The sequence below is a fragment of the Phaenicophaeus curvirostris genome, chromosome 2 (genome assembly GCF_032191515.1).
Source record: "Phaenicophaeus curvirostris isolate KB17595 chromosome 2, BPBGC_Pcur_1.0, whole genome shotgun sequence".
NCBI lineage: Eukaryota > Metazoa > Chordata > Aves > Cuculiformes > Cuculidae > Phaenicophaeus > Phaenicophaeus curvirostris.
Window position 1 is genome coordinate 99,920,726 of NC_091393.1, and position 20,150 is coordinate 99,940,875.

The 20,150-nt window shown below is 38.1% G+C and overlaps 1 protein-coding gene across 7 annotated transcripts in view; it reads right to left on the reverse strand.

Annotated features, from left to right (window-relative positions):
- The window catches only part of PLCB4 (phospholipase C beta 4), a 201,430-nt gene that overhangs the window by 65,393 nt on the left and 115,887 nt on the right, over positions 1-20,150 (reverse strand). For 6 of the 7 annotated variants that reach the window (XM_069850180.1, XM_069850178.1, XM_069850177.1 and 3 more), the window contains 8 exons: positions 19,180-19,260; positions 18,817-18,876; positions 17,324-17,467; positions 8,959-9,038; positions 8,371-8,424; positions 2,388-2,469; positions 1,151-1,251; positions 478-535 (listed from right to left, as the gene is read on the reverse strand). In XM_069850180.1, the coding sequence (XP_069706281.1) occupies positions 478-535; positions 1,151-1,251; positions 2,388-2,469; positions 8,371-8,424; positions 8,959-9,038; positions 17,324-17,467; positions 18,817-18,876; positions 19,180-19,260 (660 nt within the window). Of the gene's footprint in view, positions 1-477; positions 536-1,150; positions 1,252-2,387; positions 2,470-8,370; positions 8,425-8,958; positions 9,039-17,323; positions 17,468-17,947; positions 18,045-18,816; positions 18,877-19,179; positions 19,261-20,150 lie in introns of those variants that run through there. The other variant, XM_069850181.1, reaches the window with a different exon arrangement.

Here is a 20,150-nt window from a genome sequence, read left to right on the forward strand (position 1 = left end):
TAACTGTCAAGATGTATCTTTATCCAATACTGCTCACAGAATAAGGCTTCTAATTCTGTAAAAAGAAATGCTAAAACAATACAAAACTGTTTATAGAAGCCCACTTTATTTTTTGTATTATTCAGAAGGATTAGCAGATATATTTAGCTACAGCCTACAGGTAAAGTGTTTGCTTATTATAAAACATTGGGTGTCTTTTAGTTGAAATGGAATTGAATGTAACAGTATAAAACGTATAAAACACATGTAACACAACACAGTAGCAAGTAATCAACAGATGCAGTCTGCAAAGCCAACATGTAGAAAGCACAACATACAAGGTTGGAGCTGATTTTTGCACCTGGATGTTACCATAATGGAAAGATCAGCAGCTCAAAAGCATAGCAAATAATGACATGATTCATGCAATGGAAAGACTGGAAGAAGCAAGCCACTGCAGACAGACTTGTATGGTAGTTAATGTATGAAAAAGCTTACTTCATTTAGAAAGCTCACTAATTGGTCTACCGTTAAATAATCAGTTTTGTCTCCATTGCTGAAAAAAAATTCATTAGAGAATGTAAGTTTTCATATATGATGCTACAGTAGGTACGATTTACATGTTGACATTGTTGATACTTTTAAACCCACCTACTCTTCTACCTGAAATATCTCTACAACCTCAAAATGAACAGTCACAGAAAACATACTGTCTGTGCTCAGCACAGTATAACTCCCATAATTCCTACTACTTAACAAACATTACTTCATAAAACAACATGTAAGTCCTCCAGCTGAGAATAAATTGAATGAAGAAACTTTAAACTTCAAATTTCTTATTTAATTTTGTTAGTTCACATAATGTGTTAAACACCTAAAGGAGCAAGTTAAAATTACAGTAGTTAGTAAAGCCAATGCAAAAAAAAAAAAAGTTCCAGGTGCTTCCTCTAACTCATGTAAAAGTTGCTTTAAAATACAGAGTGAACTTTTACATTAACAATCTAAGAGGAAAGGAAGGGAAAAAACATACACTTGAGTTTGTCTTAAAATAATGCTGATGCTACTAGGATTCAAGGTTAAATAATCTTTACAGTGTTCTGTCACTATTAGGTCTGGTCTAAAAATACAGCAAAAATAGTTTAAAGCAAGATTGCATTAAATTTCAACTTACATCTTCTTAAATAGGTCCTCTATGTCAGTTCGGGGACATATCTTTTGGGTGAGCTCATAAAATTTCTCATAAGTAAATGCTGCAGGCTCAATTTCATCATTCTGCAACAAAATGCAAAAATACATTTATCCAACAAAAGACAGCTTATGTGTCCTTATCTTGAGAGCGTATTTTATATCAGAAAAAGCAACTGAGATCTTTTTTAGCTCTTTGCCTAGTATATGATTACCTAGTTTTTTTTGTATTTTCTGAAAACAGCTCTTAACTCATCTTTATCATAGATCTGTTTGATGTACCTATATTCTGACCTCATAGTACCATTAATTCTATGCAAACATGGAACGGCAAAACAGTCTTTATTTTAATTCTGAAGCTTAAAAAAATACCAAAAGTCCAAAATAGTGTACAAACCTCAGGTTACTTATAATAAATCCAGGGAACATGGAGAAAAATGCCAGGTTTAGTACAACGCTTTCAAAAAGCAAAGCAGTTCTCATACAGGGGCACGTAAAACTTCCTTGAAGGATGGAACACATGGCTAACACATTCAGTATCATGCTCTCCTCTGAACAAAATAAGAACTGCAGCAGTGAGGAAAAATTTCACCTCAAGTGCCAGGCACTGCTACAGATGAGGAGTCATGTTTTTCTACACCCACTCTCCCCGGCTGGAACCAGCTGCTGAGCATGCAGAGCTGCCCCTCATTGGTCTCACCAGGTGCTTGCTGCAGAGAGGCTAAGAACCAAGAGCTGGAGCCTCCAAAATGAAAGGGACACTGGGTAGTAAAGCAGAAAAAACCCAAGCTGCAACTGTAACTAGCTGCTACCTCTCTTGGGGCTGCTGGCAGGGGCTCCTGCTTCCAGCAGGACAGACCTAGACAGCAGTTCTCCAGTGCTGGGGAGCAAAGAGCAGAAGGAGTAAAAGACAGCAATTGAGAGGACAGCATGGAACAAAAAAAGTATTACGTACATGTTCTGTGCTTATATACTTTGTATAAATGAATGAAAGGTAGTTCATTACAGAAAAGAATGGAAGCCTCTTCCAAGAGGTTTAAGGACCACGATATCATACAGATTGAATTCCATTCTGTATTTAGTAAACAACCTATAGTGATTAATAAATTAGTCATGAACAACAGTTTTTATGTGATGTAAATGACTTAGATCACAGCTACAAATGTGAATGATTCATAAGTTTATTAGTACACAAAAAAAAGTTGTTCAAAACCACTAAATACCTTTCCACTGGGAAGACCTAATTCTTTAAGTGCCTGAAAGATCACTTTTTCCGTTTTGCCTGATGCGAAGGTTCTGGTAATGCTAAAACAAAAAAGAGTAGGGTTAAAAAAAGACAAATGTCAGTAACTTTTTAAACAATCAGTTCTCTCTCTTGCTTTTAGTGCCAATATTTTCTTTTGGCTTCAACTCATGAATCTTCCAAGAAACAGTGCAGCTGAAAAAGTGCTCTAAGCTTCACAAAGCAGCACTGCTCTGCCTGCAAGCTATCCATTAGAAAATATATCAAAATAATGAACTGCAAGAAGAACAAAAGAGGGGTTTCTTTCCAATATAACTGGAATACAGAGCCATGCAAAGCATCATTCTGTTGGCTCTTTAAAACTCTATGCATAGATAAATGACTGTGTTTAAAAAGTAACAGATTCTACAAGTGAGAAAACTCATGTCTCCAGCCATTTCTGGTTATGGTGACTTTCCTTTCTTTCCAAGCAATAATCTATGCCTCACAGGTGACCTACAAGGTAGGCATGGACCATTCCCAATGTCAGCTTTCTTTATCCTTCTTTTTCAAGCACTCGTTGCTAGCAAGCGACTCCCAGCTGTGCACCAAATTTCACTCACTGCTCCCTCAACAGCTGCAGGGCTCACTCTTCCTTTTGAATGCTCCCTCTCCTTAAACCAATATGAATACCCCTATTCCAGACAAAATAGGGGTGATATCACTATGCATGTAACTGACAAACTGATTAGTAGCAGCCAGCACGGCTTCATCAAGGACAAGTCCTGTATGACCAACCTAGTGGCTTTCCACGATGGGGTAACCACAGCAGTGGACATGGGAAAAAACAGATGTGATCTATCTGGACTTCTGTAAAGCCTTTGACAGAGTCTCTCACAACATCCTTCTCTCTAAATTGAGAGAGATATGGATTTGATGAGTGGACTGTTCAGTGGATAAGGAATTGGTGGGATGGTCATATTCAGAGAGTAGTGGCCAATGGCTCCAAGTCCAGATGGAGATCCATGACAAGTGGTGTCCCTCAGGAGTCTGTACTGGGACCAGTGCTGTTTAATACCCTTATCAATGATACAGACAGCAAGATTGAGTGCAGCCTCAGCAGATGACACCACGCTGAGTGGTGTAGTTGCCACACCGGAAGGACAGGATGTCATCCAGAGGGATCTGGACAGGCTGGAGACATGGGCCTGTGTGAACCTCATGGGATTCAACAAGGCCAAGTGCAAGGTCTCACACTTGGGTCGGGGCAATCCCTGCTTTCAATACAGGATGGGGGATTATGTGATTGAGAGCTACCCTGGAGAGAAGGACTTGGGGTGCTTGATGATGAGAAGCTCAACGTGAGCTGGCAATGTATGCTTGCAGCCCATAATGCCAAATGTATCCTGGGCTGTGTCAAAAGAAGCGCGGCCAGCAGGTTGAGGGAAGTGATTCTGCACCTCTATTCCTCTCTTGTAAGACCTCATCTGGAGTACTGTGTCCAGTTCTGGAATCCTCATAAGGATGTGAAACTGCTGGAATGGGTCCAGAGGAGGGCTACAAAGATGATCTGAGGGCTGGAGCACCTTCCATATGAGGACAGGCTGAGAGAGTTGGGCTTGGTCAGCCTGGAGAAGAAAAGGCTCCAAGGATATCTTATAGCGACCTTCCGGTACCTGAAAGGGGCTACAGGAAAGCTGGGGAGGGACTTTTTACAAAGGCTTGTAGTGACAGGACTAGAGGGGATGACTATAAATTGGAGAGGAGCAGATTTAGACTAGAAATAAGGACATACTATTAAAATGAAGATCAGGAAGTGAAAGATCTAAATGATAAAAAAATATTTTAACAAATCTTGGCCAATTTCTTTTTTTTACTGGGTTCTTACAACAGTTGGATTTCTATGCCCCTAATTAGGCACCTAAATAAGTTATTTGATTTTCCAAAGTTGATAATTACTGAGATGTTTTCATTAAAACATAGTCTGAGTTTAACTTTAGGCACTTGTTTCTTAGAAGATTCTCAGGAGTCTATTTTTCTACTAATTCTAAAACACAGAATAATGTCAGCTGTACAATTTGCAACTTATCTCCAGGCCTGTAAAAAATTTCATGTCTGTTCTAATGAATCAGGCCCCAATAATAAATGTCACGTAAAACATGTAATGTTGGCATATGTAATTAATCAGAAACTGCGAGACAAGATTCCATGGCTGAGGGAACTTATTGTTGATGCCAAACCGGTTTTTATTTCACCAAAGATGACAGCAAACATAGCAGTAATTTGTAATGAGAGCAGCATTCTGGAAAAGTTTGCATGAATCAAAAAAATGACTGTAAAAATATGGCATGACATTTTCATTTTGCTAAGGATATTGTAAATAAAACTACTTTTTCCTCTATCAGAAGAGACTTCATCCTAGCAGATTTACATTCACCTTGTTGTAACTCTTGGAAGAAAACTGTGCTACTTCAAATGCAGGCACTTACTGGTCAACAGACGCTCACAGGTGTTTACTTCTCAGGCTCTACAGCGATTTGGGGCTTTTTATGGTATCACATCAATTTACTTCCTCATCAATATTTAAAATACTTCCCAAATCTGGGACTGAGGGGTATGAAACTATCATGCTTGTTGATGGATCAAATGACTGTTATTTCAGACAGTCACAACTTTCCAACCTTTACTTCAAAAATCAGGTCAACACATAAACCTCAATCTTTTCTCATGGCTCCACTGATTTATCAGTTTGGCTAGAATTGGAAGTATCACTGCCTGCTGCACAAGAAATCATCTAAAACTATCACTTCCCATCATCATCTAAGTATTGAAACAGATTTCTTCCAGGCACTCAGGAGTAATCAATACAAGACACAGTTACTAAAAATGTGTCATTTCAAATGAACTTAATTAAACTACTGGAAACAGATTTAAGCCTCACTTATCATAGTTTAGCTTATATATATACACACACATATATTTTCATAGTTAGAAGCTAAATTAGATTAAATCCTTTTAAATGTAGTTATACAAGGGATATGCATAGATTGAGCAAAGCTAATTTCTATAATCAGGCTCTAGCTGAACAACTACAACTTGCACATGAAGAAAATCCATTTTCAGGTAACAGAAAGCAACAGTAACCAAGCAGACTTTTTCTTTCTTTTTTTTTCTAACAAATACTGACCTTCTTAGTCATCATTTACAGCATTTTCAATATCTGAAAGTACAAAGATCTTACCAAATGCCCTGTCCTTGTAAGATCTGTATATGTAGTTCTGAACTCAGACTGCTTATATTTAATAAAGCCCAAAGACAAATCTGGTGCTCTCCTAAGGACCTCACCCTACTAACTGCCAGAATTCCTTCCCTCCCAAACACAGTAAGTTGATAGTAATAGATACACACCCCAGAGTACATTAAAATCTAACAGTAGTTGAAAAGAATCTTCATGACTCTGCAACCCTAACTGTACTAATGAGTCATGAATATTTACGCCATTTACTACCAAGAGCCTGACATGTTTCACCTTCTCAAGGCTCGTCACTCTCTGTGGCCATGTGCTAGCTGTAAAAATCCAACATTCCATGCAAGGAGCTCTGGTTTCCCAGGAGTTTTTTTTTTCCTCAGGGTTTTACTGCATTTCTGTGTAAAAATGAACTAAAAGTCATGTGTCATACACCTTCCTACAACTTAATAGATCAGCCAGGTGTTCTCTTTCTGAGAGAATAACCTTCCTACCTGTATCCTCAAAGCTATGGCAATTGCTACAGGGGTCCCTGAGCAGCAGGAGGAGGCAGAGGTTTGATGAAGCAGGGCTGACTAGATAACGTTGTACTTAAAACCAGGTATGCGGGAGAGGCTGACCATAGCAATGTGGAGGTCAGTTGAAGGGAAAACATCAGCAGTTTAAAGCAGCGGAAAGCACTGCTGAGAAGAGGCTTGGATAAACACAATGCGAAATCTGGTGCATCTTGCAAAGCAGAGCCATTCTGCCCACGTTTTCCACTGCTTCCTGGCTTGTCTGCCTCATACATGTATCCTTCTCCTTGTTCAACCACCTCCTTCCATTCACTGTTTTATGTCTCCATGTTCCTCTCTGCACTAAGTGTTTGTGGGAGAAGGAGGGAATCAATGAAGTCCCCCAGATCCTAGGCTGCCCAGTGCTGACACACTTGGGCGTCTGTGTCCCACCGCGTGATAAGCAGCTGTTGCTGAATCAGGCTACTCTCATAATCCTGCCATCCTCCATCAGGGCTCTAATTCACCCTCTTTTCCAATGCAGGTCTACAGAGCAGATTGATTTTTTTTCCCCTTTCATTCATAATCCTCTTCTATATCTTTCCTCTAGCCTCTCCCTGACATCTTTCCTAGTCCTTTCAGCAGGTGATAGAGTGCTTCCTAGATAAACCCCAAGAAGATGCCACATTTCACCTGCACCAACACAGCACATTCCTTGGAGCATCCAGATGTAAAGAAGATTCAGCTTCCCTCTGCACGGTATGTAATAGTAGATAGTTTTAGAAATTCATACTGAAAATTAAGCTGCTAGAGATTAATTTATGCAAGCCTGGAAATAATAAAAATTTGAAAAAAAGGCCACCCTCTAGAAACATTTTTAAGAAAAATGATTCAATTTTAAGAGACCATTTAAGTCCTCTAAAATTGAAACTGCAGATCTGGCAGGAAGATTTTATATACTGGAAGCAGTGGACTGAACTCAGTTCAGCAATACACGGGCTCATCTGAATATGTAAATCAGTGTGCTGTAGCACAATGCAGAGAATTTATGCCTCACTAAATGTGAGGTAAAATATTTCAAGGCAGGAACAGTTTCAGACAAGCTAGCACACTATATATTTCTACTGAGGAACAAATACTCTATGTTCAAACACATGCAAAAAAGCTCTAAAGTTTGAAAATTAATTTGTTCCCCCAGTATTTTTCCCTCACCTTTACCCCTCAATTTATATTCCTCATAGGACTTCTGCACAGAAGGTGCCTCATGGCAGTTTAATTCAAGTTTGAGAAATAAGCAAGTGCTTGGCAATGTGAAAGCTGAACGGCTAATACACTGAAGCAGCCTTAACACTGCCAAGGTGTCACTTGAGTCATGAAACAAAAGAAACTTGGGAGGCAGCATGGCAGGACCCTTGTCTTTTTGCAGATTCTATAGATGCAAAATCCTCTTTCTTCCTTGAAAAAAAAAAAAAGTGTTGTGAGTTTTATCTTACAAAGGCCTCCTTCTCGCTCCCTTCTATAGTTTTTATTTATGAAAAAACAGCATGCTCCAAAACTGTGGTTTTCATATACTGTATTAGAAGTAAAAAAGTTCAATGCGTCAGCAAGAATTAATTTCTCGACCACGAGGGGAGAAAACTACTGCCTAGCCAGAGAGGACTGCAAATCAGTCACTTTGTAATAGTTAATAGCTGCATGGAAAGAAATACACCGTTTCAGCTTTTCTGTTACTGACAACAACTAACCCCAAAATTAATTTACCATGTAGAGAAAACCAAATATCCTCCTGGGGGTTCCTATAAATGCAGAAGTATTTTTGGCAGAGCTATATCTGTCTCTTTTACTAGGAGCTACATTTTAAAACATACCTTTTTGTCTTCGACTTTACTGGTCTGCAAGTTTTTATTCTTCTTTTGATAAGTATCTTATAAAGTTTTACAACTGAAAAATCCATCTCAGAGTTTAAGGAGTTTTAAGCTGAGAAAACTAATGCTCTTAGCTCTAAGTGACTTTGAAAGCAATTACAAGCATTCCATCTTCATTACAATGGACTAAGAAAAAAGAAGACCTGCCTAGTTTACTAAGGAGGTATGGAACTCAGCTAGGTATGTCTAGTTCTGAACCTATATTTACATATATATTACTAATAACATTGATATTATATTTCATTGTTAAAATACAGAACTTGATTAACATTATACAATCAGTACCTGATGAAAACTTGAATTCCTAATTGTGCTTACCTCCGAACTGGAATTTTCCCATTTGTATTTGTTAGAAAGGCCAGCTTCATCCAGCTGAAATTAAGAATATAATATTTTTATAACACTGTTTATTAAAATTGGGATTAAGCTTATTGCTGCATCTGTGAAATGAGTGCAAACAAATAGTTGTTCTGTAATAAAAACATTTTTCTGTAACCTTTTAGTGCATAAGGCAGAGCAGTTCTGTAACTGTAAAGGCAAAAAGCAGCCCTTAAGAATCAGTGTCTCAATTAACACAAGTGTGAAGACAAGAAAGACTCATGAAAGACAGCAATGAAAGAACAAACCAGACAATAATTAAAACATACCACATCAATAAATCAAATGAACAGTTATGAATTCTCTTATAATTTCTTCCGGACAGGTACCAGATACAGACTTGTGACCTTTTCTGGTCACAATGAAAGATAAACCCTGAACTAATCTAACATAATTTTCTTTAATATACTGTTTCCTGATTGCAAAAGTTGAACTATGGAAAACAAAACATACTTTTTAAAAATTCCAAGAAAGAAAATACAAGGACAGAAAAATAAAGGAGAAAGGGGAAGAAAGAAAGTAACTTACTGTTTTTTGAGACATGTCATTGGACTGACATTGTTAGCTCTAAAGTTATGTATGATGGATCCAAGTCCTTCTACCCATTGCTGAAAAACATGAAAAAAACAGAAACACCAAATTAAGAAAACTGAAGAGGGAAAAAGTAGGAAAATTTGTCATTGGAGGAGGGTCTTATTCCCTGCAGCTTTCGATAATTTTAATAACCTGAGTTGAGGAGAGGAACGGCTCACTTCACAGCCTGCAACACCATGTAAAAATCCAGCCATATGTTACCCATTACTATTTCATCCTTCACTAAACAAAGTGATTGTGCTTTCCATTCTTCCAAGTACTACATGTAGCATCAGAGGTGCTGTTAAAACAGTTTCTTTCTAGCAGAGGCAAGCAGTTCATTGATTGATATATTATGCCTTCTATTTATAGCCTGTATAAACATATGCCTCCCTTCCAGTTGCACCGGGCAATATCAGCTATTACTAAGCAACATTATAAAGGATGCGACGACATATTTAACTGGTCTAGTTTTAGAAAAGGAATGAAACAAAATATTAATAAGATAGAGCAAACCACATCAAAACAATTGTTCTGTGATGCTGATCTCTCCTAACACCCTGTTACATATTCAAGTCTTTCTTGCTTTCTGGCTTTCATCCTCAAAAAGTAAAACATTCCCAGTAATCACTGGGATGACTTTCAGCAAACAGCAGCATTGCAACACTTACTTATCTAACTCCTTTTTATGGATGTATTTTTCTACTGTAGCTTGCACCTAGACTTTGCAGTATTGCATAGAAATAGCTTAAGGATTAGGCCCTAACAAGAACACCCATTGATTTCTGCAAGAATCCTGGCAGGATAAAGCTATAGGAAGAAAAAAAAAACCAACAAGACAGTACTGCAAGCCAAGTTTAATCTCAATTATGTCATTGTAATATTAGGATTACTCAACAGATAATTTACAATGGTGGAACTGAAAGAGGATTTGGTCCACCACTTAACATTAACCTTATAAATAAGCTTCTTGCTTCCAGCCAAATATTCTGTGCATGCAGCTTGAAGTCACTTGGGCAGGATCCAGCATTTGACACTTACAAATAGATGCAGATTACTATATTTTTCTTTTCATGAATGAGTCCTATACTTCCATGAAACAGATAAAAAAAATCATCAATTGTATTGGAGCAATACTATGGTCTTCGGTGTCATCTGTAAACTGCAGGCATCAAATCCCTATGGGCTAAATCAAGGTCTAAGGTGTCAATTCAGCAGACAAACACACTCATGCAGGCCCTTGTACTCATGACATGTTACAGGCACATCACTAACCCTTTTTTAACCAATAAATTGTTAATCAGACATTTATTAAAAATGGACCTTATAAATCTATTTTGCTTTAGGAAAAGCAGCCATTTTCAAGTTATCCTTTTTAAGAAGTACTGCATAACATATCCATACACACAGAATAAGTGTGTATCTGAGAATCATTTGAAAATAGAAATCCGACTTAGGAGAAAAGCTAGCATTTGGGTTTTTTTCTTTTGGTGTGTTTTTGTGCTTGAAAACAACCCACCACTAATAGTCTGCCCTCCCATTTCTCTCCCCCTTTTTTTTCTCCTAAAAAACATTACTGCAGTGCTGGCAATGTCATCACTTCAAAAGGAAATAAATACACATAGATCCATTCTGATTTGAAGGCAACGGATGGCAACTACATCAGATATAACAAAATCTAACATTTACAAGTAAGGTTACACAGTACTCAGTTCTGAAGCTACTTCCATACATCAAGAATAGCTACTGAAAAGGAACACTGCTTAAAAAAACCCAAAAAACCCAAGAAGAGATAGAAATCAATACACTAACCACTTACCAAGTGATCTCTTCACAGGAATTGTCCTTACGATTCCCATTTTAGAGGACTCCCTAAACTTTATTTCGGAGATGATTCCCTTTCCTAATAGAGATGGCAAATCAGAAACTGCACCAGTTCTCACCAGAAGAGCACAGAACTACAGACATATGCAGATAAGCCACAAAAACATCACATCTCTGCTGGCACCAAGTAAGGGAGTAACCTAAGAGCCTCCATCCATCTATGAACCATCTTTACACTGGCATGCTGTTCCCTGGGCAAGATATGTCAGTTTGAGAGACACGTTTGCCTATCTGTTTCACATCACACAGCTGCAATACAATGCAGCATCTGGCTGCTTGTACTTTAGTTTGGGGCCACAGCAGTTTCTGAAGATATCATCAGATATTCCCCATGGTTACCAGCTGGCCCCATATGAACTAAGAATAAGAGGGCTAAGGGGGAAAAAACAATTGCTTCTGCATTATAAACATACTATGTAAAGGCAGAATTACATAACGCAAAAAAATTTCCTCATGCATTGATTTAATATACAGGCTCAGTGCGACACATTCAAGCTCTTTGTCCTTCTGAGCCAGAATAGTCTCCAAATAACAACTATTTTCATAGTTACTTTTAAGGCACAGATATTCACAAAATATCCAGAGTCAGGATACTCTGACAAATGTCAAGTTGGCAATATAATGCTTTCCTAACAACAAACCATTCCCAGATTTAATGCACACTTGTCTGATGCAATGAAGATCCTCAATTTTCTTCTTTTGTGTTCAGGACTTCAAAATCACTACCTCACCAAAGAAGGAAAATCATATAACAAGATGAAATTCTGAAATAAAGTAGATGGGAAATGCTTCACTCGGGTTTTATAGAAAGCAGAGTTACAAAATGTTTTTGATAGAAATAAAGGATATGTTTGATTCTTACTGATGCTAGTGCTAAACCTTTTCCAGTTTTCAAAATACAGCTCAGTACTTTTAATCTGTCAATGTAACTCCTGAATGTCATTCTATATACCAAGAATTATTCCAGATTCATATAAAAATCTGGGTCCTGCTATCTAACCCTAGAGGAACAAACACCATGAAAATAAAGAAAACAAAAGACGAAACCAAGCCTTAAGCACAGACCCTTAGATTGACACAAGAAGCCAAAATCTACACTGCAGTTTGGAATAAACAGACCGTTGTTTTTCTCTAACAAGATCCAACATGTTCAAATATCTCAATGAGGAGGAGGTGCAAGAAAAAAATTTCGAAGAATCAACCTCAGCTTTTTTGGTAGCACTTAAATGCTTCTGAGGCACTTAGTGTCCTTGCATTAGCTGGGGTTCACCAATGAAACACAGGCAGCAGTGGCAGGGCACACAGATAAATTTGACCTCTCAGCTCTCTTTCAGCCATCAACCTTTCATTTAGAAGGGTTAAAAAGGGCAGAAATTATGAAAGGCTAAAAAGCACTACAGCCTACAGCTCATGAAATTCTAGACAAGGTCATTCATGGCTTCTTCAAAGATGAGGTCAGTATTATCCAGACCTCTTGAGGCTTTTCCTTCACTTTTTCATTATCATCTCTCCACAGTTGCATTCTACTTAATTCAAGCATTGGGGAAATCTGTGGAGGCAAGGAGGCAATGCCCTCTTATTCTGTTATTCAGTGCCTGTGATTGGCTGTAACAGTCAAGGGCTTTATAGCTGGACGTTTCAGAAAACCCACAGAGAACAGAACCATGTTTCCCAATTCTTACCAAGACAGATATGGCCTGGGCAGGATTCCCTGGTACTTTCCCTCACTCAGCAGTGTGGTGACCAGTAGATGTCCCTCTTCTCTCAATGTCTCACAAGTAATTTCTGTTCTATAAAAATTACTGTGCCTCTAATGCATAAGACAACAAGATCAAGGAAGCTAGACTAGTGATGGTGTAAAATACATCCACTACCTAACGAACTGCAGCACACACTTGCAGGATATTGCTATGAAAATCCTGTTACAAAGATAAAAATGACTCTTTCCAGCTTTCAAGTATTTCATCAGAAAAGCTGAGACTCACACAAACACTCTGTACTGGGAGTTGCCTGACGTTTAGACTGTTACCCCCCTTCAAAAAAGCTTTCCATCCTGGAATGACTTTTCCAGCATTGGAGGGGCCTACCCTGAAACCAGCTGTAAGACTGTTTTTGGCTGCTTTTGTATACGAACAAAGAGAAACACAGGGGAGCTTTACACAGTGAAATCAACCTCCTAGCTACAGAGAACCAGGGCTAAGTTTTCAATTTACTTCTAATTCCGCAGTGGTACAGCCACAAAAGAACACAAAAAAGCAGAAAACCATGTACATTGGAATCACAGAAACTGCAGGCTGGCTAGGACAGGAAGACTTCTCTAGAGAACTTAGTATTACATACTTGGCACAGGGCTACCTGAACATGTAAGTAGTGGCCATATATTTAAGACAGTCATACTTCAGAAATGTTTATCATGTGTTCTATGAGACTAATGCTATACCAACATAATGGGACATAGAGGACAGCAGCAGGCTTCTAGACTTCAAGTACACTCTGCAGGTTTCTTGGAAAGTTTTGCCTTCAAACACTGAACCAAACCAAGCTATGAAGTTTTCTGTAATGTGACTGTGGGATAGTACTGTGGAGTCTTCTGCTGCCTTTTAGTTGCCCTCCTAGAACTATGATTCAAGCAAATAGTTAATAGCTTGATTCATGGGAAAAAAATCAGGGTCAACTGAAACAGAACTTTTTTTTTGCAAGTCAAGAAGAGCCATATAGCAGAAAAATCAACAAAAATTATCAGCTTGAAGTGCTTCATCTCATAAAAAACATGGTGGGCCATTTAACCATTTTAAACAAACTGAAATAAGTTTTAAAATGAAAAATACTATTCCAACTGAAAAGCCGAGAAGTTTAGGAATGTCAAAATGAAATGCTTTCAACTGAAGTAATCTTCAACACCATAATATTAGCTGTATGATAAAGCTTGCATTTTGCCGCTACATTACATACAAGTAATAAAGCATTTAAGGACATGCTGTTTGTTCTGGTGCCTCACAGGTTAGCCACTAATACGTGATTCATTGTCTCAGTGAGTAACACACCTGCAGAAAATGCAAATCTTCTATCAAATCCAGCTATGCCAGTATAAAAAGTTATTCCATCCTCCTTCCCACTGTCTTCCTGGTGGCTACTCCCATCCCTACCTACTGTCAGTAGAATGAGGTGTGTCAGGTTACCCTGAACACTGGTATGTTCACCCCTAAATGGGCAATGTGAGTTTAACCCTATGGCTCTTCCTTGAAGTGAATTAGAAGCGTTATCCCCCTAATACAGTACACTGCAAGTCCTCTGTCAGCAGGGCAGTAGGAACAGTACTTTCTGGCAGAAGGACATAAACTATCAACCGGAGAGACGGTCCTTCCCAACTAAGGCCTCATATCAGCAGTACATTGCTTCTGCACTAAGGAAATTCACCCCAAAATACTCACTGGTCTATTCAAATGTCCTAGATTAAGGAAAGCAGATAATCAGATTACTAGGTCACAGAAAGTCCACCTGGGAAGTAAAAAATATACACATATGCTCACACCTCTAATATGTATGTGTACGTGATTTAATTTTAGCTCACAGTAATTTATATAAACTGATTTAATCAGTATTCCAAACTTTAGATTTTAAATTCCACCTTTTACAGTCACTTTCTACTACCAGCGTAGAATTGCTTTAGGAGTGGACCATGACAGCTGCTTGCAATCAGAGACAGAGTACACCCTATTTCGTGGTTGTTTTGTTTTAAGAGTGGAAATGAAAACCAATTTCTCAGCTGAAAACATCAATAAAATTTAAGTAGACAAAATGTAAATACCAGAGTTGGAGCTTGGAGGCAAGTGGAGAGATAATAAACACACTCTTGTTCCTGGAACAGCTACACTTGGAGCTCAGCAATGACTTGGCCAGACCTGCTGAGCACATCGCCACAAGAGGAACGTAGGGCTGCCCTTTTGCAGAGGTGATGACAGCCTGTGACAAGCCCTGCCTGAAGGGGAGGGTTCACCACTGCTCACAGCAGGCAGCAGCTCTGCAAATGCCCACCTGGCACAGTTTGGGCACCCCTAAGGTACTACCCCCACACTCTGCCACCCCATCCTATCCACCTGGCAGCATCTGCTTCCCACCAATGCCACTCCTTACATGGGCAGCCTGAAGAAGCCAAGAACCTGAATTAATTTCCTTCTTTGTCATAGTTACCAAGTCCTATTATAACCCAGCCTTCAGTGAGTAATGATTCCTTCTTGTCCAACGGTAGAATATTATCTAGAGAAGCAGAAAACCTTTTTGTCCTCCTCCTGGGCTGAAAGCTTCTGGCTTTTCTATTTGGATCTGTCAACAAATTCCATTGTTTTGAAGTATCCTACACAGATGCCGATCAATCTGACCTTAGTTTACCCGAGGAAGTGCCAAAAAGATCTACACATCAAGTAATGCTTGCCTTAATCATATCAATGGGGGAAACAGCAGAAACCACTACAGATGCATCACACAGATTTGGGCTGCTTAAGCTACAACCATTGGCCCTTCTCCAAACTATTGCCTCTGTCATTTCACATTTGAATGTGGATTAAATCAAGGCCTATTTTAAAGTGCAGTAGTACCTGCACAGCTACTTAACAGCATGTAAAGACTCACTTCTTGTAGAGGAGATATACTATATCCCAGAAGAAAGAGGTCTTTCTCATGAACAAAATAGGAAGATCAAATAGGAAAAGCTCTACACACAGATAACTCGTAGAAATATTTGCTTTAGCACAGAAGTATAGTAGCAAGTTGATGTACTCACCGAATACAAAAGGTGATACAGTATGGGCCAAACAACTTCCCATATACCCATATCTCTAGCAAAGGCACAGCTTTAGATGCAACTCAGAAAGTTCTACATTGTTTTTGATTAAATCTACTTTACCCTCTCCCTTGCGCCTCAAACATACCAGATCAAGTGGATCACAACTGCCAACAAGTTCTGGATGTATATTTTGGTGGAAAAACTCCCAAATGCAGGACACTCACATTTGTGGGCCTCTCAGAGTCTACTCACAAGCTGACTGCAGTATTACACACAAGTTTTGGTAAGCATTTTAGTGATCAATGAAGCAGTAGATCTTTCAGATGGTATAATTAGCTCACTTGTTTTGACAGCCTACGCAACTGGCCAACATGCTCCTAACAAACCAATTAGTTTCATACAGTTTACTGAGATCTAAGATGGCTAAAAAACTTAATTCCAATTGTTTTTTCCCAGAATAACATTGCTGGATTAAGTAAAAAACTGAATTCTGCCAGCACCTCCTTTTCTTTGCTTCTTAAATGTTTTGGGGCTTTGTCGGGTTTTTTTTTTTTTTTTTGCCTGTGGCACGTTACTTCCCTGAAAGCCTGATGAGAATACGCACAGCAAAATCAATGTAGTGTACCCAAATAAGTTATACAAGTATTGCTAGTACCATGCAGTTTACTTGGTACTGCCAGGTTTTGAAGAGATATGGATCAAAGCAATGAAAAATCAACCAGATCTGCCAAGGGATTTAGTGATGCTGCATCCAGCAAACAGATACTCAGTATTAATGGAGAGGATTTAGCAGGTGTGTGTTACTGATCACTATTCAGTATTTATCTCACAGGTAAAATAGAGTATAATACATCATAAGTACAATCAGAAAAGCAAAAAAAACATGTACTGTAATGCAAAACCCCTCAAAACTGTGGACCTAATCTAGTAGCATACTATCAGTACTCTGGACCAAGTTTCTCAGAGCAGTTTATGGCAGATAGATTGAGTACCATATCTTGGAGCCACAGAAATTGCATTGTGAACTGCTATCGAAAGCTCTCGGGAAAGATGATGTGTAAAAAAAGCACCATTGTTTTTCTTAGGACTGTTCCATGTCAACGGGAAACAGAAAAGAAGCTGGGTACACTGGAATCCCCTTAACTGTAGAGAATTTTGTTTCCCGTTTTTGTCTTTTCAAATAATATGAACCACACAGTACAATCAGGTTATTGCTGAACAAAATTTTGGAGAGCTGAACTCCATCCAACCAGGAAAATGAAAGTAGTTTCAGCAGCCCTGTGTGTTACACATCCACTGCATCATGGTTACAGTCTGCTACACAAGCCCCACACAGAGACACTAAGCAGCTGAGGGAATGTTGTGTCCTATATTTAATGCTCTCAGTGTCTACTTTTAATTAATCACCACACACATAGAGGCTAATAAAGTCACAATTTCCTTTCACCATGGCACACAGACATATTACAGAATGCTCCAAATGGATGTTTGTTGTCCTTTTGCAGAGTGTGGCAGCAGACATTAAAACAGGTATTTCAGTCAGCCAAGCAAGGTGACTTACACAAAAACAATTGAGTATGTCTGAGGAACTCTTCTTTTTTTTTATTTTTTTTTTAAAAAAAAACTCCCACACACTGTTTAATTGTGAAATACCTTGGCTATTTCTGTGTTTTCCGCTACCATGAAAGTGAAGCTGATGTTCACCAGATCTGTGCCACTGCAAACACAGACTATCCGTCCTTCCAACTCATTTTCTGATTTTCCAACAGCCTCAAGTGCAGTTAGTATTTTGGGATCCTGTTAAACAGAATAAATAACTTGTTATATTTGCAATGCTTTTGTTATGCAATGCACTACCATAAGATGGCGATTCCACCTCCATATTCATTGAGACCTTTAAACCTTTACCAATCATCTTAAATGAGTACTTTCACTTAGGATTATTGTGTGTAAATCTGAAAAACAATACATTCTAACAATTAGGAACACACTTGTGAGAACTCAAAAGTAAATGAAGTATTTTAAACATATTTTAGAAAGCAAAAATAGAAATTACATATATTTTCATCATGAAAAAGACTTAATCACTTTGAGGACTGGAAATAGAGGAACAGTATTAATCTCTAAGTAAACTACTCCAATCAAGTTAAGTCCATAGTTACTGAGAGTTATGATCTGTGTGAGTTTTTGGCTGTCTCTTATTTACACATCGTATAAGATGGTATCTCTACTGAAGGTCAAGGCCTACAGATTTAATGGGCATAAAGAGCAAATTACCTATGTAAAGACTGAGGTGAAGTCTGAAGCATATTGGTATGGTTGTCAGCACATGAAGCATGGGGTTCTCTGCACCACCACTTCTCATGACCCTTCTCTATGGGGGAAAGACTTTAGTCTATGGATTCCCAAAAGAACTATTATACTAAGAGACAGTTATCTACAGTTAGCACAGAAACACTTAACATATGAAAGTGGAAATGCAGAAATGTTAACAGGTATCTTCCTTTACAACAGATCTTCTAAACTAAAGGCCTGGAGGAGAAAGGCCACAATTCACTTCAGAAAATTCTACATATTCCTTCTGAGGAACACCACTGAAAATATTTCCTAATTCTTGGGTTTCCTAGGTCTTGGATTTCTCCAGAACTCCTAAATAGTGCTTCTGTTGATATTCTTCAAAATGGCAGTGACCAACTGTCCCCTCCGACCATCTAGCTGTATAAAGAAGGATGCAAACAGAACCTTCTATGTTTTAAGTCAATGGAGCAAGAAGATACAACAAATTTTGTACAGATAAGAACAAAATCTGGAATAGGAAACACTTTTTCCAGATCCTTAGAACAAGTATCACAATACACTGTTACAAAATAATTAAAAACTCGGGACCTCCAGCTTAATGTCTGTTGTACAGCTTTCACCACACACCAAAAGCTGAGCTCTGTACTGTATCAGAAGGACCAGATGACAGAACCTTCCCACTGCAATGACACCAAAATACTTGACTTTAAAACGTAAAATTATAGACTGCGATTACAAAATAAAAGTTGTGTGCTGGTACTTTTTAAAGAAATGAGCTTCATCCTGCAATTCACCTTCCGTTACATATTCTTTGTTTAAATGAAGAGTGTAAACTAACTACAGAGTACCTTTGGTACAGCTCCAAAACGAACACTGTTGATCAGGGAGCATTCTAATACCTGTCCTTCCTGAAATGGCAAAAAAGATACAAGTTCAAAGATCTGTTGACACATGGTTCCATTAGGAATTGCAGCAAAACAATAAAAATTAATCTTATTTGCAAACACTGTTAATTAACACTAAACAGTATATTTTCCTTTTATATCAGTTAATTCTCTTTTAAATACTTCACTTCTGTCAATTCTAAAATAACAAAACTCAGGTCAGTTTTGTAAATAAAGTAATATAGTATTTTAGATTTTTAAAAACTAGGCAGAATATAAACTAAGTGCAATAATATCTAAAAGATTCCTGACATAATTGTAATATACCTTTCCTTCACTTTTCCAGCTCAGAAAAAAGCCAAATTCATCCACTTGGAAGAGACAGTTGCTTTCAAAGACAAAAGATTCCTATAGAAGAGAAAATACAGACCATTATTTTAGTGAGTTTGTCACATATAATAAATTCACTTACTTATTGTTCAAAAATAAAGGACTGTTATATTTCTGTTCAAATAGCTTCCTGGAGAATCTGCTATTCCCAAAGCAATCAGAAATAAGGGAGGCAAGGCTTTTAAAAAATGATCACATTTAATGATTTGTAGGTTTGCTGCCATTTGAGACACTGGGATGAACTTAGTATTTTCCTATTTCTTTGCAGTTATGAAGATTTGCTTTGTTTAAAAAAAGCAGTGACCAAAAACCTTAATGAATTGGCACTTCAAAAAACTATTGAAAACTAAAATGCCTCAAACTCGGAATAAGGTTAAAATATGTATATATGTAATCTGCCAATCTATCAACAGGATCAAATGACCACATTTCATTTTAACATTAAGAATTTGGGAAGCTTTTTTCTGTTAAACTGTGACAGTATGCATGCTGAAGCATTTTGTAGCCAGATTACCTGGCAAGCAGAGTTTGAAGGATATTGACTTGAGAAAATGGCATACCAGAGAGACTAGACAAGGCAAAACAACAGATTAGCTGAATTAAAAAATAAATTTCCTCCACACACCTCCAGCCTCAATTAACAGATCATAAATTAAGCTAAAATGCAGGATAACATTGTGCAGAACCAATCATTTCCTAAAGAAAAAAGGGATCCAGGACTTCCTGACTTCCTTAATTGAAAACCAAAAAGTGTGAGCACAGGGTACAGCACTGCTTACTGATTCAGAGATCAGTGCTTTGTTCTAAGTTAGAGACTGGGGTACCCCTTTGAAATTCCATTGCCTCTTCTGTGCATATAGCAAGGGCAGCAAGCACATGAATGCACACAGCTGTTTTCAGTGTCTTGC